This window comes from Lepisma saccharinum, chromosome 22, assembly GCF_977018435.1.
Source record: "Lepisma saccharinum chromosome 22, izLepSacc3.1, whole genome shotgun sequence".
Lineage (NCBI taxonomy): Eukaryota > Metazoa > Arthropoda > Insecta > Zygentoma > Lepismatidae > Lepisma > Lepisma saccharinum.
Window position 1 is genome coordinate 5,676,647 of NC_139250.1, and position 12,851 is coordinate 5,689,497.

The 12,851-nt window shown below is 41.0% G+C and overlaps 1 protein-coding gene across 4 annotated transcripts in view; it reads right to left on the bottom strand.

The window, feature by feature from the left end:
• Positions 1–12,851, bottom strand: part of Shab (potassium voltage-gated channel shaker cognate b) — a 307,081-nt gene that overhangs the window by 91,300 nt on the left and 202,930 nt on the right. For all 4 annotated transcript variants that reach the window (XM_083143980.1, XM_083143979.1, XM_083143978.1 and 1 more), the window contains exon 2: positions 11,939–12,786. In XM_083143980.1, coding sequence (XP_083000106.1) covers positions 11,939–12,742 — 804 coding nt within the window. In that variant the 5' untranslated portion in view covers positions 12,743–12,786. The remainder of the gene's footprint in view (positions 1–11,938; positions 12,787–12,851) is intronic.

Below are 12,851 nucleotides of genomic sequence, written 5' to 3' on the forward strand. Positions count from 1 at the left end.
TGGTGATGATAAATGAACACCCATGCCCAGGCCGGGACACGAACCAGGGACCTACAGTAGTGATATCGTGAATCGCGTCCATCGACACAGCGTTCCTATCACCATATTGGATTTTTACCGGAAGCATTTTTCCTCACAGAATAATGACTTCCTTCCTTAAAGTGTTAAAAGTTAGAATATACAAAACAGTAATTTGCATGTAGTATTATATGGATGTGAAACTTGGTCCCTTACCTTAAAAGAGTAACATAAATTAAGAGTATTTGAAAATAAGATCCTTAGGAAAATATTTGGACCTGAAAGAGATGAGGAGACAGGTGAATGGAGAAGGTTGCATAATTTAGAACTACATAATTTGTATTGCTGTCCAGATATTATTAGAATGATTCAATCAAGAAGACTTAGGTGGGAAGTCCATGTTGAACGAATGAGAGAGGAAAAAAGAGTTTACAGTATTCTTGTTAGGAAACCTGATTGTAAGAGACCTGTAGGAAGGCAAAGACGAAGATGGAGGGATAACGTTGAGATGGACCTAAAGCAAATTGGTAAGGATGGAAAAGAGTGGATTGATCTTGTCCAGGATAGGGACAGATGGAAGGCTTGTGTTGCTTCAGCCATGAACCTTCGGGTTTAAGAAGGCTAGACAGTTAGTTAGTTAGTGGTCCAAAAGGAAATCTGCAAGGATGGAAAAGATTGGATTGATCTTGCCCAGCATAAGGACAGATGGAATGCTTGTGTTGATGCAGCAATAAACCTTCGGGTTTAATAAGGCTAGAGAGTTAGTTAGTTAGTGGACTTAAAGAAAATCGTAAGGATGGAAGAGATTGGATGCATCTTGTTCAGGATAGGGACAGATGGAAGGCTTGTGTTGCTGCAGCAATAAACCTTCGGGTTTAAGAAGGCTAGAGAGTTAGTTAGTTAGTGGACCAAAAGGAAATCGGTAAGGATGGAAAAGATTGGATTGATCTTGTCCTGGATAGGGACAGATGGAAGGCTTGTGTTGCTGCAGCAATAAACCTTCGGGTTTAAGAAGGCTAGAGAGTTAGTTAATTAGTGGACCAAAGGAAATCGGTAAGGATGGAAAAGATTGGATTGATCTTGTCCTGGATAGGGACAGATGGAAGGCTTGTGTTGCTGCAGCAATAAACCTTCGGGTTTAAGAAGGCTAGAGAGTTAGTTAATTAGTGGACCAAAGGAAATCGGTTAGGATGGAAAAGATTGGATTGATCTTGTCCTGGATAGGGACAGATGGAAGGCTTGTGTTGCTGCAGCAATAAACCTTCGGGTTTAAGAAGGCTAGAGAGTTAGTTAATTAGTGGACCAAAGGAAATCGGTAAGGATGGAAAAGATTGGATTGATCTTGTCCTGGATAGGAACAGATGGAAGGCTTGTGTTGCTGCAGCAATAAACCTTCGGGTTTAAGAAGGCTAGAGAGTTAGTTAATTAGTGGACCAAAGGAAATCGGTTAGGATGGAAAAGATTGGATTGATCTTGTCCTGGATAGGGACAGATGGAAGGCTTGTGTTGCTGCAGCAATAAACCTTCGGGTTTAAGAAGGCTAGAGAGTTAGTTAATTAGTGGACCAAAGGAAATCGGTAAGGATGGAAAAGATTGGATTGATCTTGTCCTGGATAGGGACAGATGGAAGGCTTGTGTTGCTGCAGCAATAAACCTTCGGGTTTAAGAAGGCTAGGGAGTTAGTTAGCTTGAGGTGCTATTCAGTGAGTCATTCGATCAACACCAAACAGTTAAATGTTGGGCTTTAAGTTAGAGTAATTGATATTAAAAAAACAAATACTAGCAACCAACATACGTGTAACTCACTGAAAAAACATCGGCAATTCTCTTCCAGAAAACTGAACGCTTTACTGTCCATGTTCTAAGGACATAGAAGACACGATCTTCCTAAAGCTTCGTCTTGCATATCCGTTTGGTCCTTGGGCAAAGTAATCGTTGTTTGTTTGAGTAGCGTCGACGATGCGACAGCGGTTTATGCCTCTGGACGTTTTCCAAGGGGACATGTCTTTCCCTCGGTATTACGTCATGCCGGGTCAGAGCTTGGCTATCCCTGTCATCGTTCGCATCTTTCAATTTAAGCGATGCTTGCTTCTTTCTCCGACATCCTGGCTCCGTTTAACGCTACGACGGGACGCGATAATCGACCTACGACTTGGCCTGTAAGGATAGGCCAGTGTTCATGGTAAAAACAATGTAGGAATATACCGGGTGGTCCAAAAGTCCCGGAACGGTCACATATCGTGAGAAAAACACATCGAAACGGAAAACGAAAAAAATACGTGTTTAATAAGTGAAAGAAAGCTATTCAATGATATCACACTTGATTCCCCACCCCCGCCCCCTGGGGGTGGGGCGGGGACAACTGTAAAATTTTAAATGAAAACCCCCATTTTGTATTGTAGGATCGGAAAGAAGACTTCATTCCGAGTCCAACGACCTATCAACCATCCTCCTAGCTCAATTAGGAACGGAGATATGGCGATTTTAATTTTTCGCAAAAAAAAAAAAAAAAAAAAAAAAAAAGTATATGGAAGGGGGGTTCTACGATTACATGCAAAAATTTAAAATAACCACATCTCCGTTCCTAATTGAGCTAGGAGGATGGTTGATAGCTCGTTGGACTCGGAATGAAGTCCTCTTTCCGATTCTACAATACAAAATGGGGTTTCCATTTAAAATTTCACAGTTGCCCCTACCCCACCCCCAGGGGGCGAGGGTGGAGAATCAAGTGTGATATCACTGAATAGCTTTCTTTCACTTATTCAACACGTATTTTTTCGTTTTCCGAATCGATGTGTATTTCTCACGATATGTGACCGTTCCGGGACTTTTGGACCACCCGGTATACGTAGATAAGAGACAGAGAGTGTTTTTGTATAGTTTGTGTATGTACATATATATGAGAGAGAGAGAGAGAGAGAGAGAGAGAGAGAGAGAGAGAGAGAGAGAGAGAGAGAGAGAGAGAGAGAGAGAGAGAGAGAGAGAAGGGGGTGGAGAGAGAAAGATAGAAAAACAGGGAAGATTGCTTTGGTTTACTTTATTTCGCTTTTTCTGCCACTTTTGGCTAATTTCGAAGATGAGGATGAGTGATGATATGAAATTGATGAAAAAACACTCACAAAGAACACCCATGCCCAGGCAGGGATTCGAACCCGGGACCCCTGGCGTCATAGCGTGCTGTGCTAACTACTTCGCCACGGAAGGCTGCAAAATACAATAGACTAAATGTAGAAAAGAGATACTGATTTATTTTTTAACGTCACATTTATACCACTTTTGAGTAATCGCGACGATTAGGATCAATAAGATGAAGTAAATGAGAAGACAATAGCAAACATGCATGGGCCGCACCACACAAGCCTCGCAAAGGATTATCCTAGCTGTGTGTCCAATTATTGTCTGAAATAATACGAGTTCTGTTTGAGTTTTTCTTTAAGTCCACTTTAGGCACACATAGGCTAAACAGGACGGACCTACAGTTTAAAGTGAGATAAAAACCACTATGTCCCTCCACTGGGTATCGAACACGGGATCTCTTGATTACAAGGCGACGGCGAGAAATCATAGGAGGCCAATATCAAATATGTGTGAAAGTATCGACATTGTTACATGTAGAAAGCTATGAAAACCAAAGAAATCAACAAATATCACATTGGCAGAGAAGTAGTGTCTACAAATATCACATTGGCAGAGAAGTAGTGTCTACAAATATCACATTGGCAGAGAAGTAGTGTCTACAAATATCACATTGGCATAGAAGTAATGTCTACAAATATCACATTGGCAGAGAAGTAATATCACATTGGAAGAGAAGTAGTGTCTACAAATATCACATTGGCAGAGAAGTAGTGTCTACAAATATCACATTGGCAGAGAAGTAGTGTCTACAAATATCACATTGGCAGAGAAGTAATGTCTACAAATATCACATTGGCAGAGAAGTAATATCACATTGGAAGAGAAGTAGTGTCTACAAATATCACATTGGCAGAGAAGTAATGTCTACAAATATCACATTGGCAGAGAAGTAATATCACATTGGAAGAGAAGTAGTGTCTACAGATATCACATTGGCAGAGAAGTAATGTCTACAAATATCACATTGGCAGAGAAGTAATATCACATTGGAAGAGAAGTAGTGTCTACAAATATCACATTGGCAGAGAAGTAATGTCTACAAATATCACATTGGCAGAGAAGTAATATCACATTGGAAGAGAAGTAGTGTCTACAAATATCACATTGGCAGAGAAGTAATGTCTACAAATATCACACTTGCAGAGAAGTAATATCACATTGGCAGAGAAGTAGTGTCTACAAATATCACATTGGCAGAGAAGTAATGTCTACAAATATCACATTGGCAGAGAAGTAATATCACATTGGAAGAGAAGTAGTGTCTACAAATATCACATTGGCAGAGAAGTAATGTCTACAAATATCACACTTGCAGAGAAGTAATATCACATTGGCAGAGAAGTAGTGTCTACAAATATCACATTGGCAGAGAAGTAGTGTCTACAAATATCACATTGGCAGAGAAGTAATGTCTACAAATATCACATTGGCAGAGAAGTAATATCACATTGGAAGAGAAGTAGTGTCTACAAATATCACATTGGCAGAGAAGTAATGTCTACAAATATCACATTGGCAGAGAAGTAATGTCTACAAATATCACATTGGCAGAGAAGTAATATCACATTGGAAGAGAAGTAGTGTCTACAAATATCACATTGGCAGAGAAGTAATGTCTACAAATATCACACTTGCAGAGAAGTAATATCACATTGGCAGAGAAGTAGTGTTTACAAATATCACATTGGCAGAGAAGTAGTGTCTACAAATATCACATTGGCAGAGAAGTAGTGTCTACAAATATCACATTGGCAGAGAAGTAATGTCTACAAATATCACACTTGCAGAGAAGTAATATCATATTAGCAGAGAAGTAGTGTCTACAAATATCACATTGGCAGAGAAGTAGTGTCTACAGTAACACTAAATTTGAAGGAAAGACCAACCCTTTTGCAAGACCAACCAAAAATTCAAAACATTCGGATAAAATACAATAAAGATGTTAGTTTTGTGTAGCTACCAAGTCAAAGAAAAGCATAGTTATTTCAGGCACTTGTGAGACCTGTGCTGGCATAAGAGTTGGGATGCTTGTGGTGGAAACTGAAGATGAATGGACAAACTCCAGCGAACCATATTAAGGAATATCTGGAGACAACTGAGAGTGTCGGGGAAGGTAAACTGGGACTTGCAAGGTCTGTATGATGGACCACCGTTGTCTACAGTAATTGGATTAAGAAGACTGGTTATGTCCAAAGGCCAGCAGATGACAAAATCCCAACAGGACCTGTGAAGGATATCTTTTGGACAAAGACAAATGCAGTTTGCCAGGAAAACCTAAACAATGTAGGTACAACTAGCGTGGATGGGTAAGATGGTGGGAGGGTAAGAGAGAGAGAGAGAGAGAGGAGAGGGGAGGGAGGGAGGGAGGGAGAGAAAGAGAGAAGAGAGAATGAGTAAGAGGGAGTGAGAATATGAAAAAGTGAGTGCATGTGAGAAAGCATGTGTGAGAGAGAGAGCGTTGAGTTTTTAAGTCCACTTTATGTACCGATAGGTTTACCGGTACTGGACCTACAGTTTAAAGTGGGATCCGAACCACTATGTGCCTCCACCGGGTATCGAATCCGAACCCCTTGATTACAAGGCGACGACATTACCACTACGCCATTGTCCCCATCAAGACCGGAAACCGTTCCCATTACCTTCTAGTACAACTCTAATGTCCTCGCAATGCTGATTGAGTCAACACCGAACCCGATACCGCTCCAAACCATTCGGTTACGCGAGAGGTCAAATCTACAGGTAATTGTTATACCAAAAGCATAAAAACACAGAAGCTGACAATCCTGGATTTGTGTACAAGGAAGAGTCAAATGAAAAACCTTCATTTGTTTTTTGTTTCTTATCAAGTAGATATCTGTATATATGGTTGCACATGTTTGGTGCATTTTAGCACAGACCTATAGCTGATCTATATATATTCTCAACTTTGAGTTAGTGCCTGTATACCTTAAGAAGAATAAGTCTTTGGGGTCCACGTGCAGTTACTTATGAGCCAATGCCAAGGTCTTTACACCCATTAAAAACTTTCTATATAGTTTAAATAACATATTAGATATAATATACAAATAAAACAGATCCAATTCTAGAGTGATATATTTATAGTCTCAAATACAATTTATGGCTTTTTAAATTTTGTATACATATAAACGAATTCAAATTTGAACATTTGCTTTGTATTGATTATTCCTGTGTCTTATTTAAATAGTGGTATTCGTATAATTTCTTTATTATTCTCAAGCTTTTACAGTTTGTTACTTGTTTATGTCTTGTTTCTTCTGTCCTTTAGTTTTCTCCTCTGTTCAAAATTTGTAATATATGTATGTAATTTTTGTATTTGTGTAACTTTTGTATTTGTATAACTTTTTGTATTCGTATTTATCTAAGGTTTTGTGTAATAATTACTATGTGTTTGTATCATGTATTATATATTTATGTAAATTATATTGTATATAGGAAATTGTAATGCCTATTGTAATGGAGTATTCGCTCTGTTATAGGCGAGTTAATAAATAAATAAAGAAAATAAATCTGCCTGCGAACTGAGGCCATTGTCGAACTTTCTCCTCCAATAGTAAACTTGTTGGTGTGGTAAGCAGCACAGAGATATTGAATTTTCATTTGCCGAGGATAAGTTTTAGGCTGACAGGGCAAGAAACCACCCCTCTTCACTGGTGCAAGTGTGTATAGGAGGCGCCATCTTTAAAATGGCGTTTTGAAGCTCACTTGATTAGTGTTGCAGCCTTGAGGTCGTTTTGTGAATAACAGTTGATACCTCATGTAACTTTGAGCTGTATACAGTCTGCCCTACAATTTTTATTGGACTTTTAAGGTCATTCGACTCTTGTAATATACTGGTTGCACACGAACAGGATGGAGAGACCTTGTAGAAATTTATTCGGAAAAGCGTTTCAAACTGATATGTTGTGTGAAAGTTCGTAGAAGATGCAAGTTGACACCATGCATATATCGTCTAAGCGAAACGACTCCCGTCTGGCTCGCGTGTCTTTTTCCGTATCCACTATTTCCATCCACCGAAATTAAAGGAGGCGGTACCTTTGAAGGTTTACTGACCACCTGAACTTGAGGATGACGCGGGCCGCCGGTCGGTCACGTGAAGCCTGGATGATACTGCGGCAAAATTCATCTTCCCTTCTTTCGAGGTAGGAAAGTTCGCAGCGCCTTTCAGCGGCGAAACCTGAATTAAATATTGGAGGAAAGAACTAGTAGAATGTACGAGAGAGATCCGAAGCATCCTAGAGAAACTTTCCAAAGAGCTTCAGGAAGACAGGAAGCATCAGGACATTAATGTTCTCATGCATGAGGAACATATTTTCCGAAATGTACAGAGCCAAGTCACACTCTGGCATTCCTAAACTAGAAACTTCAGTACTGCAGCAATACGACTTTGACAGTGGCGTATGCTGAGTCTAAGACCTGGACTAGCTCACTATGACACCTGTTTCTAGGCTATGGAGGAGGGGAGAAGACTAGGCTAATTTTTGACGTCTTCAAGGAATACACGTTGCCATCCCAAAACGATAGTCAGGTTGCAAACTTATATAAAATCAGGTTGCCAACTCCTAAGAACAGTAGCCAACTCCTGAGAATTCAGGTTGCCAACTCCTGAGAATTCAGGTTGCCAACTCCCGAGAATTCAGGTTGCCAACTCTCGAGAATTCAGGTTGCCAACTCTCGAGAATTCAGGTTGCCAACTCTCGAGAATTCAGGTTGCCAACTCCCAAGAATTCAGGTTGCCAACTCCCAAGAATTCAGGTTGCCAACTCCCAAGAAATCAGATTGCCAACTCCCAAGAAATCAGATTGCCAACTCCCAAGAAATCAGGTTGCCAACTCCCAAGAAATCAGGTTGCCAACTCCCAAGAACTCAGGTTGCCAACTCCCAAGAATTCAGGTTGCCAACTCCCAAGAATTCAGGTTGCCAACTTCAGAATCGACATTACCTTCATTTTGAAATCAGGTTAATTCAGAGTTTCTAATTGATTTTACTTCAGTATTTTACTTTCTAGGCTTCAGGCTTCGCAGATAGCCTAGCTAGGCTGGAATATACGCTCCTGGTCTTTAATATACGAAGGCTGGTGCATAAGTCATGCCAAGTATATTTTCTCTGAAAGTTGAAGCGTTCTCCGCGACGGCTGTTAGCGTGGCGATACTCTAATACCTTTGGTCAACGCCAAGGCAACTGTTGTCGAATTTTCCTCTCGTTTCGAAAAACTGCTGTGATATTATAAAATCTTACAAATTACATATACTTAGAATTCCTTCTAAGTTTAATAGCTGCCCTGGCGTCCGCCAGAGGTCCAGGCGAGCCATAACTGCGAAGAATTTTCACATAGTGCCTCCTAAACATGTCTCTATTTCCTGAATCAAGCAGCATACTTTTAGCAGAAACAAATTTTCGACATTTTCTAGAATGCAGATCAGGGAATGCACATTTATGATGCAAGTTTTGCGCGTCACAGCTTTCTTCGACTTAAAAACACTTGAAAAACTCAAACAAATGAGGTCTACAGTTGCGTGGCGATATTAAGAGAAATTTGAGATTTCTTTCTGTCCAGAAACAGAGATATTAAATGCGGAAATACAATTATAATACGCCCATGCATACATGAAAATTGTGCGCTACGATATTTTCCACCAAATTTATCGTCTTCTTGGCATGAAATAATAAACTTGGGCATTTACATACTTCATAAGCTTCACATGCATTGCTTTTCGTTTAATTTATTAACATATTTTGCATGGATGCAACGACGCTATGCTACTCTGGAGTCTAGGACTTTAGGAATGATTTTCTTTTCCTGTTCATGCAAAATTCATGTGGTTTTCAGGCGCAAATGTATGTACATCAGATTATATGCGAAAAAAATACTTGGTCGGTACAAAACACTGCGTTCTGTTAGATTAATAGGCCTTTAATTGGACTGGTTTTCATGTGCTGGGTGTAGATATCCACTCTATTGTGCACGTTTCTTTCGGAATGAGAACGTTCTTCGCCTCGTGAATTGGTATTTTTGTTATTTAGCGTAGCTTTTCTGCCACTCGTTGCAACAATAAGGAGGAGTGATGATTTGATTATATGATGAAGGGGAACTCCCAGAGAACATCCATGTCAAGCACTGGACTTTAAGCCGTGGACTTCGGTGATGAAATGGATGAAGATTGAACAATCAGGAGCGTATATTCTAGGCCAGCTAGGCTATCTGCGAAGCCTGAGGTCTAGAGGATACAATACAGGAGAAAATTCGATCAGAAATTGTAAACAATATTATTCATATCAGTGAGATGATGATGGTGATTCTGTAAGTTGGCAACATGATTTCTTATGAGTTGGCAACCTGATTTCTTATGAGTTGGCATCCTTATTTCCTATGAGTTGGCAACTTGATTTCGTATGAGTTGGCAACTTGATTTCGTATGAGTTGGCAACTTGATTTCGTATGAGTTGGCAACTTGATTTCGTATGAGTTGGCAACTTGATTTCGTATGAGTTGGCAACCTAATTTCTTATGGGTTGGCAACCTAATTTCTTATGGGTTGGCAACCTGATTTCTTATGGGTTGGCAACCTGATTTCTTATGGGTTGGCAGCCTGATTTCCTATGAGTTGGCAACCTGATTTCTTATGGGTTGGCAACCTGATTTCTTATGAGTTGGCAACCTGATTTCTTATGAGTTGGCAACCTGATTTGTTAGGAGTTGGTAAATTTATTTCTATTCATAGCCTAGAACCACGTGACATAGTGAGATAGCCAAGATCTTGGATTCAGTACACGAGAACACTAATAGGTGTTGCAGTAGATACCAAGGTTGGTGCAGTACAGTAGCAATCCTATTGGGAGTAGGGGTGTAAGGGATGACCTTCCACGTAGCACACCCAATTGTCAACCTCACTTCCACGTAGTACACTCTGGACGGCTTTGTGCAGACTAACGAGGCTCTGGCGACTGGCTCTATGACCACTATAATTCTGTGTGTTGTCCTGTATCTTTTGTCCTTATGTGTGCTGAGTGCCCCTTTACAGCCTCAGCTTTAACCGAAGTCAGAATCTTTTAAGATTTTACTTATGCGACATTACAGTTATGTTATTTTAGTTATGGTAAGGGGCTGGACCCCGTATCACGTGACGGGTGCAAAATAGCCTAAGTACTGACGCACCCAGAATTTAATCAATCAAAAGTCCTATCCATAAAGAGTGTTATGCGATGTAATGTAATCCATATAAAGAATAGGACAAAATATAGCTTAAGCAGCCAGTTGTACGAAATGATACACCAAGCACTTCTAGATGAAATTCGGTCTATCCTAGACGAATCCAACTCTATTCTACTTAATATTTGTGGTCTTGACTTCTTCACACATCGAGGCAAGTCGGAACAGTAATGCCAATAAATATCGAAGCTCGAATTCCTGATACCAACCCAGCTGTAGGTTCCTTTCTAGTTTTGCATCAGTTGCCTATTGGCTCTAGTATTAATTAATGATTGATCATTACATCACAAGCCACGTGGAACACCCAATCAGACGAGGACATACTTAAAATGTACTTGTGCTCTTATTGAAGGCTACACTGTAATCTACGCATTTAACATAATAGATTTTCATTGGCCGTTGCCATCAATGTTTCCGATGGACCAATCACGTTTTAGATACACTCATGCTTGCTGTGTCGAAGTTAAACTTAAGTGAATGGCGAAGACAGAGTTGTGAAAGATACGCATATTATTTCATGGTATTTACATGCATGACCCTTCGAACATTCTCCACGTATCACGCAAACAGTTTGAACGCAGCATATCCTTTCCCACAAATTCCGGTGGTAATAGAATAGGTGTTGTTAGATTGATTGTTCATAGCCGCCGTATTCTAAATATGTAGTACTAGGTGCAAACAGAACTAATCATAAACGAAATTAATATATCATTAAAACTTAGATTTAACAGAATCGTGACACTATGACCTCTTTTCCAGTAACGCCCATGGCTGTTGATCTAAATTAACAGTAGGTATTAGCATATTCAACAAAGTAATACGGAAATGCAATCGCTGATGCATTCAAATACTGCGTGGCAGTTTCTCCACTTTAGCTGCCATTGATACTGATATTTCGCAAACAAGACAGGCAGGTTCAATGAATTGGTTACGAGCACGTTCAACAGATGGCTCTGGTGAACTGTTCTATAAATCATGAACCAGTTGGATTGAACTCTTAAGTGTGCACGTGCAGAAATGTATTGATAAATTGACTTTTTTTCAACAAGATATCGCCTGTTTTTAGGAAATCATCTTGAATTCACGGTACAGGAAAATCCTTACGATCTGCTGATTTATCTGTAATGTTTGTGAAGATTGATCTCTATAAATGTATCAATGCTTTTTGTATGGCGAATGATCCAGAGTATTGGAAGAGAAAGAGGTAGGTAATTGGTAAGTTCTGAAAATGTTTCCAACTTATCGAATGTCACCGTCGCTCTGGATTCCTGAAGATAAGAGTGAGGGTAGCTTTCGAAAGCTTGGAAATTTCTGCAGAACTCAGGTAGTTGGTACCCCATAGATTTTTGTCGATGCAAGGTATCCGTCTTACTCACAACGATATTGACTTCATTACCTACCTGATAATTCAGTGGCCAATCTGCGAGCTAATCTGGATAAGAGGTAGAGTATCAAGATTCTCGTATCTCTTAACATGGTACACTTTCCATATACAAGCTTGGAGACCAACTTCTCTTAGTGGAAATTGCTAGTGTATTACAGGATATTACTCACCCGGGCAGCAATGGATGTTGTCGGTTTCTCCAAGAGATCCCAGAGGAACTTTTGGTACTGCGCACACTTCCCTTCACCGAACTCTTCCTCTTCTCTCTGCCTGAGGGATTCTGCTTCCTTCCTCATCTCCTCGTGCACATGCTCCTTGCGCTGGTGGTACTTATGCTGGCAGCACGACTCCAGGTACAGCTCGTCGACGCCCCAATACTCGAGGTCGTCACTGAACGCTAAGACACACATTTCGTCCACTAGGTGGAGTTTCCCGGTGCGATAGAAATTCAGGATGGAACTGAAGGATTTCGGATGCCGGTCAAAGAAGTATTCGTTGTCGATCAAAGAATAATCGTCGCACAGTTCCATGATCGCCTCGTGGGTGTTGCAGTCCCGCAGTCTACCTAGGCGGGTATGCGGTAGCCGTTCCAACGTCCTCCAGAGAACCTCGTGCTTGACACCACCGACATTGATGCTCACCCGCCGGTTGAGTGCCTTGCTCCTCATGATCATGAACGGTTCCGGAGGTAAGGAGGACATTGACCTGGAGTGTGCCCTCTGCATCGGCATCGGTGGCGCCGGCAGCGCTGGTGGGAAGTGCGCGTACCGGACCTCCTTGCCGCCCTCCTCTTTGGTCTCGTCGTCCATTTCGAAGGCTGAACCGGGAAGATCCGGCAGTCCCACCTCCCACCGGACACCACCAAAATTCACCCCTCCTTCCCCGTCCTTTCCTGACAGAGGGCCGGTATCCTTGTTCTCTGCTGTGTCGCCCACCATCGGCTGGGTGGTGGAGGTGGGCGTGGTCGCCCTCATCCTCCGCCCGACTCGCTCTCATCGCCCCGTTGCTGCATCCTCCTCTGCAAAGATAAGAAACAAAAGAGTCACTCACTTCATGTCTCCAAAGGAAGTGGCACATATATCT